Source organism: Tetrao urogallus, assembly GCF_951394365.1.
Source record: "Tetrao urogallus genome assembly, chromosome: 14".
Classification (NCBI taxonomy): Eukaryota; Metazoa; Chordata; class Aves; order Galliformes; family Phasianidae; genus Tetrao; species Tetrao urogallus.
Genome location: NC_136827.1, coordinates 13,853,669 through 13,881,632, shown reverse-complemented (window position 1 = coordinate 13,881,632; position 27,964 = coordinate 13,853,669). Strand labels below are relative to the sequence as shown.

Here is a 27,964-nt window from a genome sequence, read left to right as displayed (position 1 = left end):
CAGTGGTTTGGAGGAACCCAAGTTAAATGGATTTTGAAGAATCTTGTTTGCTGATAAGGACTTCTAACAGCCTAAGTTTGGCTTTGATCTTCTTGTACTCCCTGTACTCATCCAGCATTGGAACCCGATCTTCTTTCTGTACATTCCTGTAAAAAGAAACACAGGTAAGTTTCAGGAAAATCCTCCACGATGCAGGAAATCAAACACACGAGCAGAAACGCGCAGTTATCTTAAGAGAGAAAGGTCTGCCAAATGGTTCATCAGCAAGAGACCATCACATTTTAGGTCCTTGTGGTTAAAACTGCCATCACCAAAAAGCCAGACTGATAGTCCAGCAGCATTTACCCAGCACAGGTAACAAACCATTCTCTTAAGTTCTGGAGCTTTTATTAACAGGATATGAAGGCTTTCATTTCAGGTTCTGTTTATACATCAAACAGAAACACAAGTCAATTTAAATGAATCTAAGCTTTCACACTATGTAGACTGACACACAAATTGATAGCAGAGAACTGGTCTCAAATCAGTCTTATATAAGTAAGATTTATTTTTAAACCAACTTTTCATTATTAACTTCATCCCTGGCCATTAAAGTCAAAAGGAGTTACGTCTCAAATTCAGCAAACATTTGACAAAGCCATGACTAACGTATGACTAATTATCCATGAGTTTTAGTTAAATGAGAAAACAATAAGAAGTGTATTGAAATGAGTCCAGAAAGTGATTGCCTTTTTCTTAACATGTTATTTTTGTTTATGAGGTGATGCACCCTGAAAAAACTCTTTGATACTACTTTCATTTTCATCGTTATAAACAGTAATAGTAACAGATGAAACAAAACTACACAGCAGGTTTCCTCCACTATTACAAACACAACGTTATCTCCGTCAAGAGATTGTCTGCAGTAAGATCAGATATATTTCACTTGGCAAAATTCATAAAAAGCTAAAGAAACATTTGGCTATAGAAGTGAAGCTGCCGTCTGGCATCTGCTTTTGTGCTGAACCAACCGTCCATTCTGCTGATAAAACTCCTCTTCAAATTCTCGTAATGTCTTGCGTAGCTTTTTCTTTTCAGCTCTGGCTTTCCACAGTTGCTCCAATAATTCAGGCCTGAAAAAGACCATCGGCCATACAATGGAATTGAGGTTCTTCAAAACTTACTCAAAATAACGGAGCTAGCTGGACTAATACTAAATTCACCCTGCTTGTAAGGACAACAGTATCTGACTGTGAAATACTAAAAACAACTAATAGTTAATAAAAAGGTGTACATTTTCTGCTCTCTACACAGCTTGAGTAAGCTGAAGAAGATTTAGAAGACACTAAACAATTCTCTGAATACAAAAAGAACTTAGACAATGTCAGAGGAAATAATGTTTGCTCAAGCCAAACAGCTCCTGAGAACTACCAAACATGTCATTCCTTTCCACCCAGCATCACATTTGGTATCATGACTAAGTGCAATCAGTGCAACTTCTGTGGCACAATTTTATACACACATAGAAGCAGCTCGGGTGCTTGACAGCCTAAGGTCCCGGGTCAGTTTCTCTTGGCCATCTTCGACATCAGACTCCGAGTTCTCAACTGGGCTTAAAACAGGCTGTGTCTGGACAGCAGACTTTAAGATATCATTCAGGTCTGCAGACAAACCATCGCTTTCCTCCTCTTCTTCCTGAAACAGAAAGCAGAAATTCAGAACAAATACAGCACGCTCCCTTTCCCTCCTACAAGGGCTGGGAGATGCATTTTTAAAGACTGCATTGCACGCACCTTAATTTCTTCAAAAAAGTGGGCAGTTTCACCTTCAATGATGGGCTGTAACATCTGCCCCCGCCTCTTGGTTGATGGGGAACCCTGCAATATTTCAAGCTTCTTTAATTATATGCAAATAGACACGAAATGATGTGCATGGTCAGAACTCTGTTCAAGTCACCTAATACCTAAGGGTCTGTTTTCTCCCTTCCAAAAAAAGGCTACAAACAGACTTAAAGAGCATAAACAAAACAGCCTTAAAATCCAAAAACTCAGTTGCCTGAAACAGAAGTAAATATTGCAGCTTATCATTCATGTAAAAAGAACTGAAACTCTAATACTCTTCTTTGAGCTTTCAATAAAAAGCAATTGCCCAACGTGTTCTGAACAAAATTCATAAAGCTCAAAGACATCTCTGGAATTCACTCTTGTTCCCCTTAATTTACAAAAAATGAAGCTATGTAAGGGCATTTTGTATCTTCTGCCATGAATGTGGTAGGAATAATTCTGCCAGTTTCTCTTTCCAGACTACTCTGAAGCCCAACAAGTGCTGTGCTACCTAAAAGTTATCTGCATCTGTTGAGTTTCAGCCTATCCACATGCTGCTGTGAGGCACAGGTGCTGTTGTCAGCTGCCTGTTACACACATGCCATTATGCTCTGCTCATCTCTTACGGCTGGACAGGATAAGCACTTTCAACTGATGAACTATTAGGAGAAAGGTAGAACATGAACACACAGACAGTGACCTGTCAAAGAACTTCTGTGAGTGAAAGGAGCTTCCTGCTGCTTGATTTCCATTCAGGCTTCAGTGTATATGATTAATATCCCCTGTCTACCCTAACAGATACCTATCTGTCTCACGCATTTCAAAAGCAGAAGCCTCTGAAATACTTTGTCCATCGTCTACAGCAAGAACAGGAATGTTGTCACCAAGATCTCTTCTGAATTTAAAATTCCTTTGGCTGAATATCGACCATCACTTTGTTTCACACTTAAATAAATAAGACTAACATTCCTAAGACTATGGACGACATGATATGCATCTCATTTGAAGGGCTGGATTTCTGATATGAGAAATAAGGCAAAACCCAACCAGTCAAAGACACCAAAACCAAACTGTGGCTCAGTAGTCATGGAGAAATGCTAAGGTTATCAGAACAAATTCTGTGCTTACGGAATTCAGAAATGGATACTGACATCAAGCTGCCCTTAAACTTAAAGGGGACTACAGTTGAAATTGTGTTTTTCTATAAGAACAGCTATTCCTTTTTCCATATGGATTTTGAGTCATCTTGAACTGATTTCTTTATCTCAGTTCTTCGGCATAAGGAGCTGGTTAAGAACAGTGAGAGTCACAGACTGCAGATTAAGTTACTGCTGAGTAAGCCATGCCCAGCTATTTAAATCTGATAGAGAACTGTCTGACTGTGTGCAGTCCCTTCCTTCTGAACGGGTCAGTAGCTAATATCAAAATCCCAAGTTTGAGTCAGCATGCAAGAGAACAAGAAGAGCTAGGTGGTTGTCATTCCACAGCTGCCTTATAGGTCACAACAAGAAAGGTTAATTCAGTCATTTTGCACAATAGGAAAAACTTTTCTTCCTTATCTCTTCAAGAGGGGAAAAAAAGGGCAGAAAAAGCACAGCAAGCTAGGAGGAAATGAAGCAAAAACATGATGAAAGAGCAGATGATGTACAGATGCTGCAAGCAGGTGTCAATAACGTGATTCTCACTAAGGAAACAAAAATGAATGAAGTGATTTTAATGGCCATCTTATCACTCCTGCCTCTGCACCACAGGAGAGGCAAGCTTCATTACAACTGGTGTTACTCTTCTTTGGAAGACCAATACAATACACACCGCAGATCGGTACTGAGCACAGTGACTTGCAAAGGACTCAGCCAAAGAAAGCTAGAACAACTTGTTTACTTCCACTGGGAACTATTTACTTCCTCAGAGCTGTCAAGGTAACAGACAGCCTTGAACTGCTCTGTTCTCAGCAGTAAACCAAATGTCTCAACTACAACACCAATTCATACCTTCCAAAAGAAAGACGTGCTTTATTATGAGCTCTTCTAAAGCCATACTAGCAGTTCAAAAGGGGAAAAAATATAAATAGCATGTTTTACTCACAAGAATAGGAGTAATGCTTGCTCTAGTTAACATTTGTTTTACAAGTCTGTATCTGTCATAAAGTGGCTTCACAATATGTCTTTCTTCTCTAGTAACCTAAAGGCAGAGAAACCACAGAATTAATTATACCAGTCACTGAATAATACGCAAGCAAACAAAGCATTATGCTTCTCCTGCCAGGCCACATTCATTCCAATTAGGAACATAAAACTAATTTGTGTGTATGCAATGGAGCTTATGGAAAGAAAAGGAAATAAGCAGATGTTTATTTCCCCTCTTATTTTTCCACTTTAAACTTCCTTTAGAAAAATACTGAGTTAAGATTTCTTAAATGTTAGATGAGCTCAAGTAGAAGTAAGCCCTCTGAAGACCTTAGAAAATAGGGAAAAGGGCACCAAGAGCTGGGGGAGAAGACTGCGTAACTTGCAATGACGATGACTCTACAGAAGTGACAGGGGAAAAAAAGATGAAATTGCAGACAGGGTTTATCTGATACCTGATTGTACGCTCAATTCTTGGCCATTATGTTTACTAAAAACAATGAGACTTGAAGGTTATCATCACCAGTTACTGACTTTTCCTCTAAGGGGCTCATAGGGTCAGTACCAATAGCACTAATGCCATTTTTCTTCCTGGGCTTTTATAACTGAAAGGCTTGATCAGATGCATACAGTAGTGCTGATTACTGAGTTGGTGCACGAAGTCCAGAAGACTGACAGAACATTAGCTGGAAGCATCTTGACTGGACAAGCAAATGCTGATCACTGCCCATGACTAAAAACTCAGAACTCTAGGTGCTAGCTGCCAGTTAGCTCCTCCCACCACCTACTTCAGAAGAGTGTCTCAATTTTTGGTTTTGTGAAAGCCATAATAAACTTACAGACCTTTTCCTAGGAAATCCAATAGTATTTGTGATTTTTGTTTAAAAAAATAACACAAAGAAGATTACTCTGCTTCACAGACAAGAATGGCACCAACCTATACAAATTACTTCGCAAACTCCAGTGACCCACTGATCTGTGAAAAGGGCCTATGTAACGAATCAATACACAAATCCTAATTTTCACAAGTTCATGCAGTAGCCTCATTTGATGGCAACATGGAAACAGATCATTGTTTGGAAAAAAAAACAGGTATTACTGATAGTTATCACTACCCCTGCACAAGAAATCCCACAGTCTAAGCGCACATTAGCATCACTCGAAGCAGAAGAGGAATTACCGGTCGTCCATGCTGACTTTCATAATACAGGAGACTTTTCTGGAGAGATGTTTTCTCTTCTACCAAATGGTCCTTTGTCATTTTCTGTTAGAAGAATTGTTCATATTAATCAAAAGTCACTTCAGCAGCTTTTTTGTTTTTTTACTGTATCAGCTATAAACACAACTTCACCAAAAACTGAGATTAATTAATACCATACATCCCAACTTCATCAGATTTAAAGCTCTTCAATGTTGTAATCAGACACCAGAATCTTATGCTTACTTTTATATCTTCTGGCAAACATCTCTCAACTCGTTTTTCCTTTAATCTTTTCAAAATGAGTTCAAGTGTAGCTTCCTTGGTGGGCTTCTTCTCTTTCTGCACGACCCGCATCTCATCTCCATTTTCTTCTTCTTCTTGGTCAAGAGAGGAACCAAAGCTTTTTGGTAGAGTGTTGCTTCGTGGACGTGTTTGAGGTATGAATTCTCCATCTGAGCTCTTCTGCTTTGCATCTGAAAACAGAAAAACTACTTAATCTGAAAGTTTAAGAGAACCAACTCCCTCTGTTTAACTGCAAAATAAGGAACACAGCTGTCTGCATAGGCAAGATTTCTCTTCTAAAAACAAAGCCACAAAAATAAATTTGATTTAGCTTTCGGAATAGATCAGAATCTAGAAGTTAAAGATTTGTACTGTCCTGTGGAATTGTGCTGAATGAGTTATCACTTCTGTTTTAGTCATGTATATATATATATATATAATTTGTTTTTGTCAACCTGAAGCACAGCATCCCTTACCTTTTATTTGCTTTCTTAATTTGGTAAGGTCAGTCATCCATTTTAAAACTTTTGGATTGGCTGCAATATCACTGTAGGAGGGCTGAAAAGTAATATAAAGTTTTATATGAACATGTTGAAGATTATTTATAAACATTTCATAAAATACATGGCAATATTTATGGCAGCAAAGGTGACTAGCCAACATAATGAACACTTGTTAAAATAAACTTGAAATAAGGCATCCGAAGTTGATCCAGAGAGAGGTAAAGATGCTTTTGTTTTTCCACTGGCTTCAAATATGCCTTCAGTCCAACTGAACATCAACATTTGCTCACCAGGTACTTTGGCATGTTTTCCTCATCCTGCCATTGTCCACTTTTGCAGAAAGCAGCATGTAACAAAGTGAGCTCAGAGTTCTTCAGTGATGAAACAAGAAGTGACTTAGCTCCACCACACAGCCATTTATCCTGAATAAAAGCAGTAACTTACCTTACTGTTCTTCTCCTTTTCAAACTGTTCCTCAAATTGCTTTATTTTTTTCTGTAGTTTCTTGACAAGCTGATAAGGCGTCTTGTCTTCCCTTTTGTCATCTTTCGAGCTGAAGGACGCTCTTCGTGTTCTGTATTAAAAACATTTTAAAATGTAATTTCAAATAATTAAGCCAGCACAAACAACACTGGGCTAGCAGATGACTAACTTGTTTTGGTTTTCTTTTTCAGTTCATTATATATTCTTTTCAGACTTTCAGTCAGAGCTTCTTACATACTCAATCACAACGCTACCATCCACTGCCTTCAAAATGTGATGTTATTTTCTCCTGTCTTCAATGCTATCCCTATCAGAAATAGTTCTGTGGTGAAAAACACCATTTGAAATTCAAGTACTGTCAATTACATTGTCATGAAAACAGCTCAGATCTTTCTGGTGGCTAAGTTGCTTATCTAAATTACAAGATTATCAGCACTTCTTGAAACATTTGGCACAAAACACAGCCTCGTCTAGAAGCTTCCACTGAACAATCCTTGGTAATTAGGCAGCTCCACTTATCTGTCTTAGATAGCTCAATGAATGCTTATCTTAAAAAAAAAAAAAAAAAAAAGAAATAATAATATCCATCATCTGATCTGTTTGACTTCCAAATACATTTCTGCAGCATGCAACTCCAGTCTTGAATCACCTTTTGCACTTGCTTAGCTCCTTCACATTTGTGCCTTATGAAAACTCTGCATTTCAAGACCAACCATAAGAATTTTCTAGCAGACACATTACACAAGGTGCCTGAAATACCTCTTGGTGCAGCCAGTGACGTCTACATAATTCAAGATATTACTAAGATATACTAATCTAATTATCTGCTGGTGTAGATCCTTATTAGTTTCACAATGAGAACAGCTATTAGAATCAGCACTTTTCTACGGGTCAGTCTCGTACATCATTTTGACAGTACTCATCAACTGCAGTCTGCCACTAACTGGAGAGCATTTGGGAAAGCATCTCTTGCATCAATAAACGTGACAGAAAATTAGGAATTCTGAAGTTGGTCTTTCCTGTTCCAAATTTTCTCATTTTTATGAGATTATTTCTTCTCTAATAATCATGGTGGTTTTTCTCAAATTGCTTTTCATATCAGTAGTATTATGAAGTACAGGCCACAGGTTATTTACAGCTTTGGAAGTCCACACAAATAACTTCCAGCTTCTATAATTACAATGCTGAGTTAAACTGGCTTGATCCTCTACAGCAACAAGAGAACCTGCATTAAAGGACCCTACAACTCCACTGTACTGCTGTCCCACCTCTCTCCTTTCAACAGTTGATGCTTTCCCTTAACCCTCCTGAACAAAGGCTTTTCATAGGCCAAATGAAGAACCTTCCCAGTTCATCACTGCATGTTTTTGTTGCAATGCTCTCTTTACTGGGAGTGGATATACAAAACAAACAGGAAATCACACAACATGGAAGTTGATACTCATGCCATTGGAAAAAAAATTACATAAAACCATATCACAGCATCCAGTAAAGCCTGGTAAACAAAGGATATAAATAATGGCTTCGGACCAGGAAGTGTCATCACAACAGGTTACCAGAAGCCCAGTCTGAACGCCAGGGAAAATCTGTCCTATTTTTATATTCTTTCCCTACGCATCTGCCAGTGGCCACTTGGAGAGACAGCCATCCCAGATGAATGTCTGGTCTGACCTAGGATGGCAATTCCCAGGTGTGCAGAACTGCCAACTGGCTGTGTAACGAGACATCTGACCTTGGTTTTCAGTTTGTGTCATACCACAGAAAACTTACCATGTTTTTAAGCAGCTGAATTTTCATACCAGAAGTAACTGCCACAACACCCACCAAACTGCACTGAAGCACATACCTAACAAAAGAAAGTGCTTTGGATGAAGAATCCAATGTTTCTGGATCATGTAAGAAACGCTGGCTTTGCCCAAAGTCCAAACTACGGTGTGACAACATCGGGTGACAGTCCTCCTCCAGCGGATGATTAGTCATCCTGCCAGCCTGTGGGGAAAGCTGAGCTTCTCCAGATTCACTGTCTTCCTGCCAAGATTTGAAAGCAGGAAATGGATCTGTAAGATAAAAAAGGGCAACAAAATGGTACTTGTCTGTTAACAGAACTATAAAGAAGAATCAAGAGGGAACAATTGTTAGTGATACTTAGTCTTGTATGCTATAAAGGATGTAGTGTCATACACAAAGTGAATAAAAACAGTGGAATACATCAGAAAGCTACAAATTCTGTCATATAACAATTGAAAGAAAAACATACTGAAATGAAGTATGCACACTAGGATCCCTTTTTCAAAGTGTTTCTTAGGAGTATGCATTTCTGAACAGTTCAACAGTGTGAGAGAGCATTACTTATTTACTTATCAGAAATGTTACGTTAGAAGAACGCACTTATTGCCTGTTTCAATGTATTGCTACAGAAATTAAGTTCCATGTGAGCTCTGAAAGATTCTCCTCTTGACTTTGAACGAGGCAAGCCTGACAACACCTCTTCAGGTACAATTCCACTTGCTCAGCCTTTTTAAAGGAGTGTTGGTGCGATTGTTTTTGGGTTTTTTTGTTGCTGTTGTTTGTCTGTTTGATCTCTAATGTAGGTATAGTTTAAATCCATCTTGACATCACTGAGAAAAAGAGATTTTTTAGTTTGTGGAAGGGGATTTTCAGGCAGGGGATTCCAAAACAATTTACTATATATATTTTTAATAACCCTATTAAAAAGTTGGTTGTGATCCCTTACAATTCTCAACCACGGCCGTCTTGCCATCTAACAAAAAGCTGAGAAAGCCCTCCAAGTACTTCAGTTGAAAATCTCCCCCTTCCCTTTCAGAAGTTTGCTTAGTATTTTCCAAACCAGAAATCTTGAAAACTGGGTTCAAAGTGTGCAGAACAACAATAAAACCCACAACAGAATCTTTGAAAAATAAATAAATGGTAACCCTTGTACCTGCTTTCCAGAGTGCATCCACTAAGAATTGTGGAGGTTTTGCTCAGGGAGTTTTTTTGGTGGGTTTTGCTCTTTTTTTTTCTTTTCTTTTCTTTTTAAAGCTAGACTCTTGCCCGCTTATGCAGTACAAGGTATAAGAAGGGGGCCCTTAAGGAGGAAAAAATACTGCAAATCAGAACATTCCCAAGATAAGGGACAGCAGGTGAAGGGTTAGTTAGAAAGCAAACCATAAACTATCAAAAGGCAGATAACTGAATGTATGGCGAACCATACTTACCCTCCCCTTCTCTCTGCAGATGCATTGTTTTGAAATCAATGAGGGGAAAAGTGATAGGGCATGGCGCTAATAAAATGAAAAAGAATGGCAAAAATACTAAAGTGAACACACAGCACAGTCAGAACAAACCATACATAACATGTAAAGCAGGAAGATACAGTACCAGGGGAAAAAAAACCCGTCTTTTGAGCCAGGCTCTGAACACTCTCAACTGCCAGGCAATTGCAGTGGCAGGTAAGGATGCTCAGGCCTTTGTAAGTTTGAACTGTTTACCAGAAAGGTTTACAGAACTGACACAGGAACAGTAAAGACTTACTGCCTTTAATAAGAGTCTCATGCATCTTCACAGTAACAAAGGACAAGTTCTACATGTAGTTCTGCCCATAGCTTGTAAATAAGAGATGGCAGTAACTTTCAAAAAGAGGACAAATGCAGAATAAATACACTCAAACACAGATTAACCAATCTGCATTTCCCCCGATTAAGGCAGCAAGCATTTCATGCTCATTTTCAAGATTCCCATTGATTGCAAGTCATTAAGTGTGCCATCACATAGGACTTAATAATCCAAACCTTTAGAAAGATTTGGGCTAGCAGATTTCTTTGCAAAGCCAATGTAGTTGAACAGAATGCTACAAGGACTTGCAGTGCCTGAGATCCCAACAGCCATTCTAAAAAAGACTGAAGAATAGCCAAAACTGAAGACTTCACCACATGCAAATACCATATCTTGCAAAATACCATGATTTTATTACTGAGATTCATGTAATATAAATTTATTCAGATATCCTACATTCTCTTTGAAGATACACATGTATTTGGATAAGCAATACCAAAGTAACTTTTATGAACAGATTTAGAGAAATAATGAAAATGGAATCCACAAGTGTACTGAGAACACGTATTAAACACGTACTGAAGGTTAACACAGAGACTGTAACAAAACACAGCATGCAAGTAAGCGATGTAAATAAATACTGACAACATAAAGCAAGTATTTCCCAACCATAAGTGAGGGATCAAATTACAAACATCATCATTTCTAAAGGGTCAAAAACAAAGTATGGATTAATGCAGGGAATTCGTTTGGAAAACAGCCAACTTCAGTGACAAATTAAGTTATTTTAAGCTGCCACTATTTGAGCTTTGGGAGCTTTGTGTGCTGGCATGCTGTAGTTTCACATTGCACTGCCGCAGCTCAAAGGTACGTAGTTTACTTCATGAAATTTAACATTTCTAGAACAAGATAAAAGTAACCACATTCTTTCTTTGTTACTAGTGCCTTATTAATGCCTAATGACGACAATTTAAACACATCTCAAAAAAATAGCTGTCACTGGAACCGCCTGCTTCAAGTTAAACAATCCCTGGGTAGTGAATCTGCACTAAGTCTACCATTTCACACTGAAAATGAGTGGACGGGGGTCATCCTCCTGCTGGTGACAGTTTGCAATATTTAATCAAACTAACAAGTGGACTTTTCTTGTAAAGTGCAGATTGATGATTCATGACAGGAGAACAGCAGCATTTAAAGAACATGTAAGAAGACAAGTAGCTAAGATTATCAACGAGTGTTTTGCTGTGGTTAGAGTACAGAGAAGTTACGCTCTTATACAAGTAGGACAGCATAAGCAGTCATTTCCACATATTTGAGCAACCACATTCAATCAAGTCAGAAGTTCAGGGGGTTGCTACACCTGAAGGCCATAAAGAATAAGATCATAAACTGTATTTTGTATTTCTTGCTTTCCCTGAAATCATATTCATTGTTAATTTGTACTTGAAAATTCAGGCTGTTTCAAGTTGTGCAGTGACAAGGAAGCCAATACTGGACATTTCTGATGCTCAAGATAAAGCAACCAACAGACTTCTCAGACTAAATCAAATGTAAATGGCTATGCTTAGTAGTTCAGTGATTTTGTGTCAAATTCAGCTAGTATGTGAACTTCAGTAACTTGGATTGGAAAAAAAAAAAAAAATCACAAAATTCAACATGAATATCAACTGCATCATAAAAATCAAAGTATTTTTATGAGGACTCGTGAGAGAGAGACCAGAGCATTTTAAGTCACTTGAAAAAATACATAAACAATTTTTGCATGAAGCTTAGACTCTCCTGCTTTCTGTAGCTTTTTTTTTTTTTTTTTTTTTTTTTTTTTTTTTTTTTAAAGTCCCTTCTAAGTTGCAGGAAGATCTGCAACAAGAGGAGACCTATGCTGTACACAGTAAAATTGGCCAAGTCATATAGGAATGTTTTATTCAGATGAAGCTAAAAGGGAAAGTGGATAAGTTACCAGACTGCTTCTCCTACTTCGTAAAGTATTTCATTTATTCTAACTAGCTGAGTATATTGTGAATTAAAGGGCAAAAATTACCTTCCCATTTGTCTCCATCAGATGCATTCTTCAGATCTAAACGTGGTACTTGGACACTCAGAGCTTCCTCAGGAACAGAAATGTCACCATCCCCTGACACCTCTGCATCAGTATTTGCATTGAGATCACAAGCTTTGGTACTTGAATCCTGTTACAAATAACAGCACAGAACAATTTCATTCATTCTTATTTAGCAACTGAAAACCAGGTCAGTATTCAGTGCTGCTCCTTGCACTTCTGGAAACTCTTTAAAAAACAAAAAATAATTTCCTTACTCAAGTAAGGTGCTCCCATGTTTCATAAGGAACCGTAAACGAGCTTCTTCTTCCCTCCCGCAGCATTAGCCAATTACTGGCATAAACAAAGTATTTCTTACACAAGATGCATGAGCATCAGCTTGCTGCGATGCCCAAAATTTCCAAAAAGCTGGACAATGGGATCTGACAGATCTTACAGATCTTGTGGCTACCCAACCAACACAACACAGACTTCTAAGAGCTACATTTACTGGCATTTTTTTTGCATGTCTGTATTTATATACATAAATGAAATTATCATCTTACCAGAAACATTTCTGAAGATATTCTATCATTGCCATCAATCAAAATACTATTTTGCCTAAAAACAAAACAAACCCAGTTATCATTTTAAATGCATTTCTTTCTTACATACAGAATGCATTTTTAGCAGATATGTAACTGATTTCCTTGAAGTGATCACTAGAACTGTGGAGAGCAGAAGTTAAGTTGTTTGGGGGTGGCACCCCTGTTCTTCAACAGTTTCCAACTGAAACATGTAAACAAGCAATTGGACTTCAAACAGCCTGGAAACAGACACAGCTCAAACAAGGAATAAGCATTTTGAAACAAATGAGCTCAAACTGAACACTCCAATCAGTGCTGAACTCAATTGCATATGAACCTAAAAATTTTCTGGCTAATTACTGTTACCAGCATTAATTCCCAAATGGCTGAGTGGTACATTGTGCCAAAATATTTTAAAGAAATAATCTTGTTTGTTTTTCTTACGTTCTCAGAAATTACACATTCTGCCACATAAGTGATAAATGAAAAATTCCTACCTTTCACTATTATTTTCTCCATCAACATCTGCATCTTTATCACATTGTTTCAATAACACATCTGCAGGCTGTTGATAAAAAGTACATTTAGAAAGATTGAAAATATTTCTGCAATTGTGGACCACAAAAAAGCCCTCAAGAATGAAAACCACAAGTTTCTATGCATGTGTGGAACTCACACTGTTTAACCAACGCAATACTTCCACATTTAAAGTGAGGTCAGCAATTCAGTGCATTACTCACTAGAAGACCAACAGTGAAATCTCTATCTTCAGACTCAGCATGATTAAGAATTTAAAGCTTGGTTGTTCTGTTTTTCTAAGGTAGATACCAACACTGTCCCTGCAAATTGTCAGAGCGTGAGTTTTGGGGTGACAGGAAATACTTACTGCCACAACTCTGAGTCTCAGAGAGAACTGAGTGGGATGCAGATTTGGGCTTGGTGTTGTATGAAATGAAACAAGTCTGACAGACTTCCTAGAAGGAACTTCTCATCCCAGTTATTAAATAAAACAGCAGCAGAACTAGAAGGGGATGAGGATATGCTGGCATTTTTATGGCACCATCTCACAGAACAAGTTCAGATTAATTAACATCACCATTTTGTACACTAGAAGTTGGCACAAGAAGATTGCTTTAAATATATAAGCCAAAGCCCAGTATTTGCCTTCTTCGAGAAGCACCATCTTTGGGAGAATGTAACTGGAAAAATGTTTTATATCCCCCTTGAATAATATGTTACATTTTATTTCAGATTTTAGAAAGCAATCCCAGCTGATCTTTAAAATGTCTGAAAATAATATACTCAAATGCATGTAGCATTCAAGTATTTTACATGGCAACATATTTCCCTTCCTCACACACAGCTCCATCTCCACATTATTTCCTCAAGCCAAGTTCCAATTCAAGAAAACAATTTCTTAATAACAGCTTTTCTGCTGTAGAGAATCACATTTGTTGTAGCTGTAGAATCAGTTGTTCCTTTTTCCATGTCAGACCTAAAGCAAAGCCCATGTACAGAAACTCATCTTTACTCTCCTGCACCCCCTATGCAACACCCGAGCATCATGCTCTCCCTTCACATTCTTACTGCAGTGATGTTCTTTTAGCCCTGAAGTGAATGCATTTCTTAAAAAGTATCATTCACATTTCTCAGGTGTTTTACTGAAAACACTGATACAGAATACAGTGCACTGAAATTCAGATCTATAGAATTAGATTCTAAAGCAATATGCAAGGATAAAGCTGCAACTGGAAGCCAACTTGTTAGGTTATTCAGAGTCATTTGAGATCCATGAAAGAACACAGTTGCTTTCTCAACTTTAACAGCAACTTCTGGCATCATTAACATTTCATTTTCTGAGCAAAACAGTTTTAAAAATATATAAAATGTTCTCTTTTTACTAATATCAGATCCTACTATCTGTTCATACAGGATAAACAGATTTTTCTGTACAGGAACACAAATGGTCAATCCGAATACTTCTTAAGATGACAGGTAAACATTGAACCCTTCTTCTCAAGAGGCCACAAGTTGAATTTTCTTTTTTCTTTTGTGTAACACCACAAGCACAAGAGCCCTCAGTGGGATGGAGGGGGTCGAGCTGTCAGCTCAGCAGAATTCAAACATCTAAGCAAAGAGGTTCAAGGAGAAGTAACAGAACCTATTTCAAGCAGACAGGAAATGAAGATATGCTGAAAAGGGGAGGACACTTATCACTCTCACAGACAAAAACTGTGAGGAGAAAGAAAAGGCTGAGAAACAGCCAATTACAAAACAATGTCTTCCTGTTACAGTTCTCATATTAACATTCTAGCACTGCTTAATACAGCAGACGTTCATACTGTGGGCTACATTACTGTCACAGCCCTAGACCCTCTTTTCCTCACAAAGCCTTTATTAAAATAGATGCTATTCTAACCAGTGCTGTGCTTGTCGATGCACTAACTTACCTCAGCAGAAGGAAGGGCCAGTACCTGCAAAAAGAGAGAGAAGTCAGGGCCCAAACAAATTGCAGCAAAGCACACAAAAATTTCTATGCATGCCTATAAAGCATGCACAGCAGAACAGAACTGTGCAAAGCAACTGAACCACGTGAAGCCACATCAGAGCTATCACGAAGACTCTGGTGCGCCAAGCACTTTGCTGAAGTCACTGCAAGTCATAATTTCCGTACACAGGAAGCTCTTCCTCTCACCTGAACACTTTCTTCCTCCTCAGTTACAGTATCACGTTTCATATCTTCGCTGCCTAAATCTGTGCTAACCAATACTTCAGAGCAGTCTCCCGTGTTCTCACTGCTACCAACGTCATTATTTTCAATAACATCATTCCTAAAGAAACAAACAGTAAAACATCAGTGACCTGTTCTCCAGCCCTCAATCAACCTTCATATAGCTTATAAACACTTTTGAGATTTTCTGCAACAGCATGTGGCAGATATATAAAAGGATTTATCCAAAACTACCTTGAGTAGATGGAGTTGCTTGACTGCACTCCTCTCAACACTGCAGTCAGCTAATTTAAGTTAGTATCAAAGTGCTCCCTTCACAGATAAATCCCGTTAATTCTAACATTTTATATTCCTAGCATTCAACTTAAAGTTTGCAAAAGCACATCCACGTTAAAACTAACTTACACCATTCCTATTTGTCCATACAGTCTTTATATGTCAGCATGTCTGTCACTATGATTCCATAATTCATGCAAGCCATTGACTTCTGCCTTTCTTCTCCTCCCTCAGGTAACTCCAAACTACTTTAAAAGCATTTCTAGATACCAAACAGGATGGTCTGTAATTTTACACTTCAGTTACATTTTCTTTAATTCCTGTAATTATTTTGTTATACCTAAGAAATCCACTCCTAAGGACTGCAGCTTTTAGTTATTTATTTAGCTATGCATCTGTCTTTTGCACAATATGTTGACTGTACTGCTTTAAAGAACCTGGACGACCTCTTTCAAGAATGCTATCATGTATCATCTATTACAGTTAATCCACAGTGGAACGACACAGAAGCATCTGAAGTAGAGGCAGTGCCAGAAGGGCATATTGGGTTTCAAACCTGCAGTGATGGTACTTTTAGCCTCTGCTTCTGTGAAGCCAGCCAGACTTAAAACACTTACGCCATAACTAATGGATTCAGCTACAAGAGGGAATGTTCACCCACTTAGAGTTTATATCAAAGAAATTAGATCTGTAACCCTGAAATTCAACTTACAACAACTGAACATTATGAGGAGTGATTACTACCTTTATGATCTCTTACTAACTTATCTCTGACAAGAATCTGGACTAAAGACTTCTAAAAACAACAGATATAGAAAACACCATTTGACCCTCTGAACACTCCACACCATTTCAAGCTCTGACCCTAAGGAACTTATGCTGCAAAGCCCTACTTAATGTCACGCTTTGGAGTTGGGAATTAATTGTGATCATTTATTTATATTTAATAAAACATCAGCAGGTCAGAGCGTCTCAGTACTGCCCTGGAAGTCACTACACCCATAAACACTAAGATCTGTAACAAAAACTGATCAAATGAGACTGAAGTCCTGCACAAATACATCTACAGTGCTCATTCTATCTGCTGTTAGCAGTTTTACTGACTGCCAGCTATGAAAGTACAATAGCTATGTTGATGTGGAACAGAATGGTAAGGAAACTAAAATGGCACCTACAATAAACATATATGGTATAATTGAGTCACAAGTAACATTAAATGAGATAAAGACTGGGATAAATAAAGTCTTCTGCTACTTGCACGGAATTCAGCAGTAAAGTAGCTACACTTTGCAATTTGTAGCAATATAAGAGCAACTTAGAATACTTGCTTCAAGAGCTGTCCCTTATTTCTGTAGGTTGAAAGCTGATTTGACTTAAAAATTTCTTTGAAATTTCTATGCTAATAACAGAAGTCCTAACTTCTGCTTCTGGTTGAGGGGTAATGGGGTAGTTTTGTTTGGAAGACCTAAAATATACAATCCTCTACAATTTAACACCAATACAAAAAAGTCTTACTGGTTGTTAGATCCTTCCTCATCCCCGCTGGGACTTTTTGCATCATTGTTACAGCCCAGTCTGTGTTGCTGTATTTGTTTAAGATCATTATCTAAGCTGCTCTGCAGGTCGAAAAGGTGCTGTTCCACAGCTGCTCTGATTGTTCGTTCTAAAATGCTAGAAAGAAAAGAAAAGCCACAGAATTCATATCAAAAATCCTCGTCTCCATTGATCAACTATGCAGAAGAGTGAAAACAACAGCTGAGTCTTTGATGCCAAATACTTCAAGGAAAAGAAAAAAAAGCAGGTTAACTATTCTAGGCAATAGGGAGTACTGAAACCACTATATTGTATTGAGTAATAACCAAACAGGAAAGTATCTTAAAAGGAACAGGTTACCATGACTACAGTTAACAAGAAAACCAAAACACGATACCCCAAACTGTACAAAACCTAAACACAAGTATGCAACAAGCAAATCCTGCATCTATAGCAGGTCAGAGCCAACCATGGAGCATGTGCCACCTCAGCACAGTTGGCTGCAGCACCTCCTGAACAGGACTGCAATTGTAAAAGGCAAGATCCAACAAACAGTGGAGACATTAAGCCTGTACCTGATGAAGGACACAGGGTATACCTGCAGGTACGTCAGCAACAGAACATTCTTTAAAAGCACAGTGTACCAAGTGTACTTTTTAGCCAGATTATCCAAAGCAAATTAAAATTAGGGCTATAAAATTGTGTTTTAATTTTCCTCCACATCTGCGCATGCAATTCTTCAGAACTGTACTATAAACAAAGTTGGTGCTGAAAACACATTGCGAAAACAATTATAAAGCCAAAGGAAATATATAATTATAAAAACAAAGGGGTTTGGAATCTAAATTTTACCACACTGCGCTCTCATGCTTCTGCAGTCAGCACTGATGGCATGTTAAGTTTTTCTGCAATATGTTTCATTCATAACTCGTCATCAAACCTACTGCATTTGTTCTTTTAAGACAATATACTGATATATGCTATAGCAACAACACAATTCATACATTATACACTGTCGTTACACTTACTCTGCAGAGGCTGGCAAGATGCTTATGGGAGAAATATGAGCACTGCAATACAGAAGAAACAAGTTAGTGAAATGCAAAACTTGGCATATTCAATAGAAGTCTCAAAAACAATAGAAAACAAATTTGAAAATACTGAAAAACTACATGCAGCAAAGCTAATAAAAATCAAAAAAACAGGAAGCAAAGTAAATCCTTATTTACAGTCCCTGTAAGATTCCTCCATCCAGACAAAGTGGAAGGCCATCACAAAACAAAGTTGTCTAGGCAGCAGTGCAGGTTTCTGCCTCCCAAGAGCCAATATTCAGTCCATTAAGAAGCTGTAAGAGGCATGGTCTTTCCCATGGGAAATATTAATCGCTTAGTCTGAAAAGACTTCCTGACACCTTGCTTAAGAACGCAGATTTTAACCTTGCTGCCTCAAGCAAGTTCCAAAGTACTTTGCTTTCCTTCACTGTTGCAGTTCATAGGGACTTTTCCCTGCCTGTCAGACCGTCGCACAATTTCACTCTGCAACATTCAACAGATCCGCAGTATTCTCCAAGGACAGCTAGATTTCAAGTACAAGGCAGGCACTTTCCAGAGGTTTTACGAGACGAGTTAGCCACTCGTAAAGCACTTTGGAACCTCCTAACACAATCTACTTTTTACCACATAGCAGCACTGCTGACAGCCACAATGGCTTTTAAAAATGATTTTCATGAATACATGAGGGAACAGAGCAAAACTGCCCCCTCACTGGGAGCTGAACAGGTACCTCTGCAAGACGGTTCTGGCTGATATTAGCTCTGTTTGTACTCAAAAAATCATTTGGTGGTCTCTCTGCTTAACTAAGAATAGCTTTAATACAGCAAGAAGTATCTTGCTTAGATCTCAGTGAGTTCACCAGCAGTTCTATACCCACCACTAGAGAGGTGAAACAATCAGACCACCTGAAGCAGACTTTCTACTTTTTCTTCTTCTAAGTAGCTGCAACACAAGCCATAAAGGACCTGCTTGCCAGCTCGGTATTTAAACACATTAACACATTTTCCTTCAAACCTACAAGTGGTAAGGCGTTTGTCGAGTTGTGAACATGTTTTATTGGTGTCCATACACAGAAGTTCTGCATAGCCCTACTGTACAAAGTGCTTAAGTCTTCTGATAAACTTCTGCATCAGCATGATTTGAAACAAAAAGTGAAGGGGCAAGGCTATGAATAAGTTCAGCCCTACGAACAAGGTAAGAGAGGAGAATGAGAAAATTTCAGAGGAAAAAAGATTTCAAAACAAGATGGATGTACTTAAATATCGGATATGGGTACTTTCAGCAAGTTCTGTAAGGGCTGCATTACAAAAGGTATGCTTACTTTTCAGAAGTTCTACTATACGTACACTAAAGATCCATTTATTAAACAGTTGCTCCCCAGGACACCGCAGGGGAAAAAGAGGCAATCAGAACACAAAGCACTGCAACAGCAGTTGTGAAAAAGAACAAAAAAACTGAGTCAAGGACACAAGTACAAAAACTATTTATAGGAAACTGTGATGACCTGGCATCGTTTTGTTTTACCACCATCACTTGAGACAATGAGGAACTGTGTCGGGAGTGGGGAGAATCAAGCTCATCTCCAAAGAATCCAAAAGATTTCAGGCATGATTGACAACAAAATTTTCCATCTTACTCCATAACCTTCAGCCCCACAGCGGAGGATGATTCACCGGTGCTTCTCATAAACACCTTTAGATGCATTAGAAGTACTCAGCAAAAGATGTGCAGAACTCAGCAGCATTCCAAAGCCTGAACAATCCTCTTACTATGTAAAGAATTATCCTATGTCTTTAACTAATCACTTCAGCAATTAAGCACTTTTTGCAAGAAACGTGTCAATCGCTCTCAGCTGAAAACACATTGCAACTTTGGAACTAAGAGCAGTTTAAGATTATTTGTTTAAAAGCTGTAACTTATACTGCTACACAGTCTTAATGCAGCATGACACAGCAAGACACACAAGGTAAAGTCTTTTGTTTCACAATGCTAGCCCACCCCCAAGACTCCCCTTTGCACCCATTAAGAGTCCTTGTAAATATCCTGTGATAGAAAAATGCATTATCTACAGATCAAACATTTCAAAACTTTTCTTGCTAATATACTGACAGTACACAGACTTATTTCTCATCGAGAACAAAAGCAATTTTGACATTATTCCATTTCACAATATCCCCAGAATACATTCATCTCGCATAACGCTAAAAAGCATTATCTGCATTCACAAAGCAGTGTTTTCCTTCCATGCATTTACCTGTGCAGCAGGACTTTACAGGCCATCCTGATTATTTTTGCTATCCCAAACGAACACTTCATGTAAAAATGCTTCATTTGAAAGAGAGCAAAGTGTGCCGTTGGCTGCAGGTTATGCATAGTGCTCCCGTGGATTCAATGGCTGCCTGTCAGGCAGCACTTCTGGAGTGCTGCACTAAACCCTGCAGTCTAAATAGAAATAGACTGCAACATGAGGTCACTCCTGACAATAAGCTGCCCAATCAAGACTTGAAAGCTTTTCTAACATGTTGTTCACATATTTTCCAGGGTAGAAATAGGAAAAAGTATTCAGATGTTTGAAGAGAGAGCTAAGCTAAAAGCTGCAATATATTTTCTAGCAATTCAAGCACTTGTTATATTTGTTATATTTAGATAGCCTCAATATATATAAATTTTGTTCCTTTGTTACCATTTCTCTCCTTTCTCTCTTGGATTGAACTAATGAAATAAAACTGGATTATACACCACAGAAGTAGTGAGGAGTACGTCCTCATCATTACATTCCATGCAGACAAAAGCAAACTGCTCACAGACCTTCCTGCTTGTCACATCTCACCTCTTTACACACAGCATTTTGAAAAGCCCAAAGAACACATCAAGGAGATTTCACCTCAGGCTTGCAACTGATGATATTTGAGATGAACAGCAAAGAGTAAACCGAACGTTATCTGGCAAACAGCAGCAGGGAAAAATTCAGCACACTGACAGCTAAGGACTCCAGGGCGATTATTTCAACGGCACATCTTATGTCAGCTTCAATGCTGAGTCAGGAATTCTTCTCTACAGAAGTAAGGACAGCAAAAACTGACAGAGCCATGTTGAAAAGGCTTCTGATAAGGGAGAACACGTTTCCTTTACATACACCGTGTCAGCTCGTGCACAAACGCTCCCCGACCGCATAACAGACTGAAGGATCACTCAACAGGTTCACTTCAAATACCCGTCACCAAATCAAACTGCATGAATGATTTTCCATATCCTCACCCCATCTCTCTCAGAGAAACCAGCACCACGCAATTCACGACTGTCATGTTTTACAAAGAACAAGTAGGACGAGTGGGAAAAAAATGAATAGAGGTAGCAAGGCAAGTTGTAAGTTGTAGCTCAAATAGCTAAAAGGAAGGTCGTGTGTCCTGCTGGAGGAATCGAAACAGATGATGAGCATGCAACCTCAGTCTTTTCTTTTCTCTGGATAAAAAGATCAGAACTATACAAGCCCTTGGTTCCCAAAACCTGACAGCAAGGAGGAAACAGAACTCCAGGTTAAGGAATGCTAAGAATTATATTTAAGGCTCACTTCTCCTTCCTCTTCCCTTTATAAACTGCTGCATGCCCTATGCCAAGACAAGCACCCGACCAATCTGCATTAATATTTATTAAAAAAATAAAATAAATCAAGAAAGTAAAATGCAAAGAAGGCCATTAAATGTGTGTTCTGAACACTTCTCAGTTCCCCAAAATATTTACAGCAGAAGTTGAATAAAATGTATTTCCTCATTCAGTCTTTTTTTTTTTTTTCAGATGTTTCCTGCAGTTATTCTGGTTTCACAATAAAAATTATCTCTTTTCTTCAACAGGATTCCTCCTTATGCTTTCCCACAAATAATGCAAAATGCCAACCATAATTAACGCTTATTAATTTTTAATTAACCCTAAACATCTTGTAAAATGATTTTCTCTTCAGGCTAGTGACTTTCAACTCTTAAACTTGTTTAGTTCATCACTACTGCTGCGCTTGCACATTCCACAAGCATCTAAATGCCTATGAATAGTAATATTGCTTTAAAACCTCCACTGGAAGACAGAGTTCTCTAGCAGAATTCCAGTTTCCAGAAGCTTTTTTTTTAACAGACTTCAGTCAAACTAAAACTGAGCAGCTGGATCACTGATAAGGACACAATTATAATTTAAATGTGACTCTTGTTTTCTAACTCAATTATTTTATATTTTAAAATTCCTGCAATGAAGAAAATGCGTGGTGCAGCAGCTGAACAGAGCTCAACCAGAAATCCCTGCAGTCATGAGACCTGTCAGCCTAAGGCACTAACCCCCCTCCTGGATTTCTCTGTGCTTCTTCTACTTTCAATCAGACTTCTACCACCTCATCCCTCCCTTTCAGGTGCTTCCTGCAATGCCCAGACCAAAACAAATGCTGCAAAAAAATAAAATTCCCCAAACAGAAATGGTGAATTGTAAGTACAAATAAAGCAGACTTAAAAAAAACTTGTCTACAGCAAGCAAATAAAACTAAGCTGCACGTTACAGGCAAGCACAAACTCACTTCTGTCCAAGATGCATGTTGTTCCTGAGGACAGAAAATTTACTGAGAAAATACCACTTTATAGCATCAATAAAATACGCTCTTTTTCCCTCTTCCTCTGCAGAAATCCTACATAACCCAATCTGAGTTCCACAGACCTTCTTCTGCTGAATATGGGAGCAGTTATTTTATTCCTCATTTTACTGCTACAAGAACTGCACCTACTTTGAAAGCCTCCTTCATGGGCACCACAACAGTCTGAGGGTTTCCTCCCTCACACATCACAACAGACTGCATTCCAACGACGAAACAGTTACCTTGTTGATGCTGTAACGCTCCTGGAATCCGAGATGCTCCCTGTCACATCTAGATGCACCACAGCTGGCCGCTCAACAGGTTTTTCTGTGCCATCCTCTGGAAGTTCTTCAGACTGCTCAAGCTTTATATCTTCCTCCTCTTCCAAGAGATCATTTATCTGTACAAAGATTGATTCACAATTAATGGCTTGTAAATTTCTTTCAAGAGCTCCAGGGAATTAGAAGCACAAGAGATAAAAACAGAATACTTATAAAAGGACAATATTCCTCAATTTTAGAAAAGAACAGGTATCCAATACTTGCTTCTACATAAAATGTTCTACATAATGCAATGTAATGTAATGTTTTTACCCCTTTCTTCTGTACTTGCAAGAGAATGCAGCAGTGAGCTAAGCGGTAAGCCAGCTGCACAGTTGCTTGCACTTAGGGAGACCCTGCTTCCCTAACTCCACTCAGCCTTGCAGCGGCCCTGCAGGGAACAGGACCCAGGCAAAGTGTGCTGTTGACATCTGGTGGAGACACCATGAAATTCAAGGGGGACACTGCCAAGTCTTAAAATTTCAAAAAACAAACAAACAAACAAAACCACAGCAGCACAAAACACAAGAACAAAATGTAACCACACCACACAAACAGAGCCTCCTTGGGAAGTTCTTTTGCTAAAATTCATAACAAACCAGAAGCAAGTCAGTAATTCTCAAGCATGAGAGCCAACTAACTATAAAGAGCATTCATCCCAACCTAAGACAACAGTTCTCTGGTTCAGGCTGCAGGAGTTACAGCCCTGTCGTATTTAGCAGCTTCCTGCACCCAGCAGGACTAAGTCAGCTTTCAGTGCTAGACATATTCTTGCTGAGAGCTGAAGAGACAGCAAACATTGCAAAGCTGCAGCGCTTTGCTGCAGAGCAGAAGTCGCTCAACCCAGAACTGGCTGCCCACGCTTGCTAGTCTGGATGAACAAACAAAATGTCTCCTGCAGCAAAGAGGAAGCAACCAGCTTAATTGCCTTACTTGCCTTGGGTAAGCTATTACTGTTGGTTCAGTTCATACATACTTTTCTAGGTGGACAGCTATACTTACTACAAAGCAACAATTTTACAAATATATCCATATTAAGAAAATCAACTTAAGGAAATACCAGGTTTTGTCAGTTTGCAAGGAACTACCAAGAGGTGTATTATATTTCAACGTATCTTTCATAAATATGTGCTATAACGGATACTTCAGTGATACAACATTGCCACTTAAAATATTCCTACCTGCTCAGTTATTGAGCTTAAATCATTAGTAGATGAAAAATCTTCTTCTTCATTTTCAAAGAATTCATAGTAGTTCTCCAGAAGTCCCGCCATTATTCTGCTAACTATTTCTTGTTCCTTCAGATCCTCCACATCTGTGTAAATGCTAAACATTTCAATATCGTTTTAGAGTAAAAATTGAAATCCAACTAATCCCCAAAGCTTCTGCAAATGGCTTCCACTGCAAACGACTGCACTTCACAGCATTATCCCTACACCATTCTGAGCACCCAATTTCAAGTATACCTTCACACCACTGCATTGTAGAACTTTATAGTACTTTATACTTCTGAGTGATGATGAAACAACTAATTAGTTAATTAACTGTTCATGAGGGAGGATTACAACTCAAAAATTTCCCTGTTGAAAGGAAATACCAGGATATGTTTTTATTTGACAGCTTCCTTCCAGATTTCTTTTTTTTTTTTTTCTTTTTTTTTTTTCTGCTAATAGTAATAAATAAAGAAAAAACTGAACCTCAAAGAAATAACAATAATATGGCAATCAAACCCATGGTTTAGATCCAAGCAAAAATTTTGCAACAGGTGGCAGAGGGGAAGCACAGAAAGGCACTGCACAAAGATCCAGCATACGTGCTGCAATTACACAGGGACTAGGAGAGGCTCTGGATTACAGATCTCCACCACCAGATTCACATAAAAACATTGCATAAACCTTTATAATCCACTTACTGAAAAACATCTGGGCCAAAGACTGCAGCCAAAGAACTTGCTGACCAAATTTCTTCATGATGCGATGCTACATTGGCTAAGAATTTACACAGAAACTTTAACAAACTGTAATTAACAGGTGGAAGCTGCTGCAAGAGGAACCTCAACTTTCTTCCAAATTCATCTTCATTATTATAATCTGGAAAACATAATAAAAAAATATTTGAATCACAAAATTAAGATAACATAATGCAGAAAAGCAGATAATCAACCTCTTGACTTGTGCTTCTACTCCAGAAGTAATTGCTGTCCTTTGGCCAGTTCACAGTCTACAAAGTTGTCAGAAATTGAGTTACATTTGTCCCGAGACTGAGATTTTTGTGCTCTGTTTGTCTCAGAAAGAACTATCCCAAAACCCAAAGTTTCACTGAGCTGTTAGGTTAATCTTAGTTCACCAAACAATACAGATCCTCCAAAGACACATCCATACCCTATTTATGGTATGTTACAAAACTCCTAAACCTCTGTGCATTTCTATAAGCAGTTCTTCTACCTAAAGCAGAGCTCTCTCTATGACTACCAGACAGTGAAAGTATCAAAAAAAAAAAAAAAAAAAAAAAAAAAAAAAAAAAAAAGGAAACCAAACCTCTAATTATAATATCAGGAAACAACATTTAAGGGTTCATCTGCACCAAGGAAATCAAAACAGGCACTTTTAAGCTTTCTGAAATGGCTTTGTTTTACACTAAAAAAAAAAAAAAAAAAAAAAAAAAAAAGCAGTATAGACAGTTAGCTGACATTTGAATTGAAATACAGAGTTTCTCTACAATTTTAACCAATGGGAAATCTGTGGGAATTACTGCTGTGTGAGTCTTTCCCCCCTCCAACCCCCAAAAAAAGCCACATTCAAATCCTTCCACTGGCATCTATTCAAAAGGTGGGGGAGACCATGGGTTCCACACTGTAGCTTACAAATGAAAGAAGGAAATTTACTGTCACATCACAGGAGTCTACCACAACCTCATTTCCAGTCCTGATAAGTAACACTGCAAATCACAGTGCATAGCAACATTAGCTGACAAAAGAGCATCCAACAGCTTTCTGCATTACCCTGTTGAAAATCTTTTTATTTATCATCTTTTTCAAGAAAGAAGGGGAAAAAAAGTTCACGAGCTACCCAGTGAAGTAGGACTTCAGCACTGTGAAATGAAATAGCAACCGTGCCACTAATGAGATATCATCCACTGGTATCCACTTCAGTTTCTCACTACTGCACACAACAAATACACAAAGCAGAACTTCAGGTTTTAACACGCTTCTCTGGACAGAAGCTTTCAAATATTGTTTCCTGCAGAAAACTATTCAGTGCCTTATAGGAAAGGCATCAGCGCTCAGCCTCTGCTCACCAATTACCCAGATAACCAGCCAGTGCTTAAAGTTCCAAAATCATGCAGAAGCAGCTTCACACTGCTGCACGTGATCCCATGGTTCAGCACTTCCTAAACGCGACGTAAATCCTACCCTGAAGAAATGGCACCAACACAAACTCAACAGCAAATCAGAACCATGACTCTTATTAAGGAAAACAAAGCCGAGCGCTTGAAAAGGAGTACGAACCAACAAGGAGAGATGAACAGAACTCCTGTGGATTGTGATGTCAAAGAGCATGGAAACTGGCACAACCTTTTGAGGTTGGTTCATTAGCAAAGCGCCACAAGACACTCTTACTAGTCAAGTTATGAACTCCAACACACAAACACAGACAAAAACATGTACAAATTTAATAGTGGCCTTTTCTCTTAAAAATAAATACCTCCATCAAAAGCAGTTTTTACCTTGAGAAAGTTGCATCAAATGTATGTGCAAACTGCCTGGGATAACTGGCTCTGGAAGTTCCTGAAGAAAAAATCTAAGAAGACTGATAGCTGAGGGTACATCTGCTTCTTTAACCAGGTCCACATCTTCTCCATTATCATACCGTTGCCGAAGCCACTCCACTGTCTCAGCGTTCCCATTGACTTGAAAAAGTCCTTCTTGTTCCAGACCCCCTGAGTTAGAAGGAAGCAGCAAAAATAAGTTTTAAGATTTGGTATGGATAGAACTATCAGAAACTACTGACAATCAGATATGTACAACTTGCACACTGAATTAAAGATTGTCATGACCACAGTTGGACAAACCTCTCCTAAACACACTCTTTTGTCCAGCTAATACAATAACAAGGTAAACATTACTGGAAATGGTGTGGTTTTGGCACTGCTAAAGTTCCCTACTGGTGTAATTGCCCTTCATATCCTCCAGAACACAGTGGTAATCAAACACAATACCGAAAAGGTGTATCGCTAAAAGAAAAGCATACAAAAGGAACCACAGCCAAGTAAAGACAAGTAACTAAAAATAAACACTAGTCAAAACCAGTCTATTTTGCAGAAGTGACAGATGAGAATATTACTTAAAACACATCAAGATAATACATACCATGTTCCTCAATATAGTCCACTACATGGCGGACTATGAATGGAACCTCATTGTCTGGTTGCCCTTCTTGCTGCAGCTCATCAAGTGGAATTCCAAATATTTTGTTAGCAAGAACAGAGTTGCAGTTACTCAAGGAAGGGGAGGAGCTCTTCCTCATATCTTTTTGCAGCCAAAAATCAAAGCTGTCTTTTCTGTCAAAGAAGAAGAATCATAACTGAAGTCATGCTTCATTGTACAGCGTTGAGTGCATTGATCTCTAACAGTGCATTTTAATTATCAAATGCAAACACACTCCAGTTTGTGTCAGTCTGGGCACCCATATAATGAAAAGTTCTGTAATGACTCCAAATCCAGGTAACCAGATGAGTCACAACTAATGAAGTGTTCTGATCAGTTCTCAGCAGAGCACTGACAAGAATGCAGCAGCAAAAGAAGTTAATCTAGTTTTCAGCACTGTAACTTGAGGATCTTCTAACACACCTTTGGAGAGCCAGGTCATT

General features: G+C 38.5%; 1 protein-coding gene across 1 annotated transcript; it reads right to left on the bottom strand.

Annotated features, from left to right (window-relative positions):
• Positions 1-22: 22 nt before the first annotated feature.
• Positions 23-27,621, bottom strand: FAM13B (family with sequence similarity 13 member B; the record flags this gene model as incomplete). The annotated part of the gene is made up of 23 exons (XM_079542592.1): positions 23-146; positions 1,011-1,112; positions 1,502-1,674; positions 1,773-1,856; positions 3,888-3,983; positions 5,109-5,192; positions 5,373-5,602; positions 5,888-5,969; positions 6,359-6,488; positions 8,244-8,454; positions 9,616-9,681; positions 11,991-12,138; positions 12,554-12,608; positions 13,072-13,139; positions 15,025-15,048; positions 15,270-15,405; positions 17,097-17,252; positions 18,143-18,184; positions 23,018-23,175; positions 24,277-24,421; positions 25,008-25,185; positions 26,822-27,034; positions 27,465-27,621. 23 exons carry the CDS (start codon positions 27,619-27,621, stop codon positions 23-25), a joined length of 2,862 nt encoding a protein of 953 aa, XP_079398718.1.
• Positions 27,622-27,964: the final 343 nt, after the last annotated feature.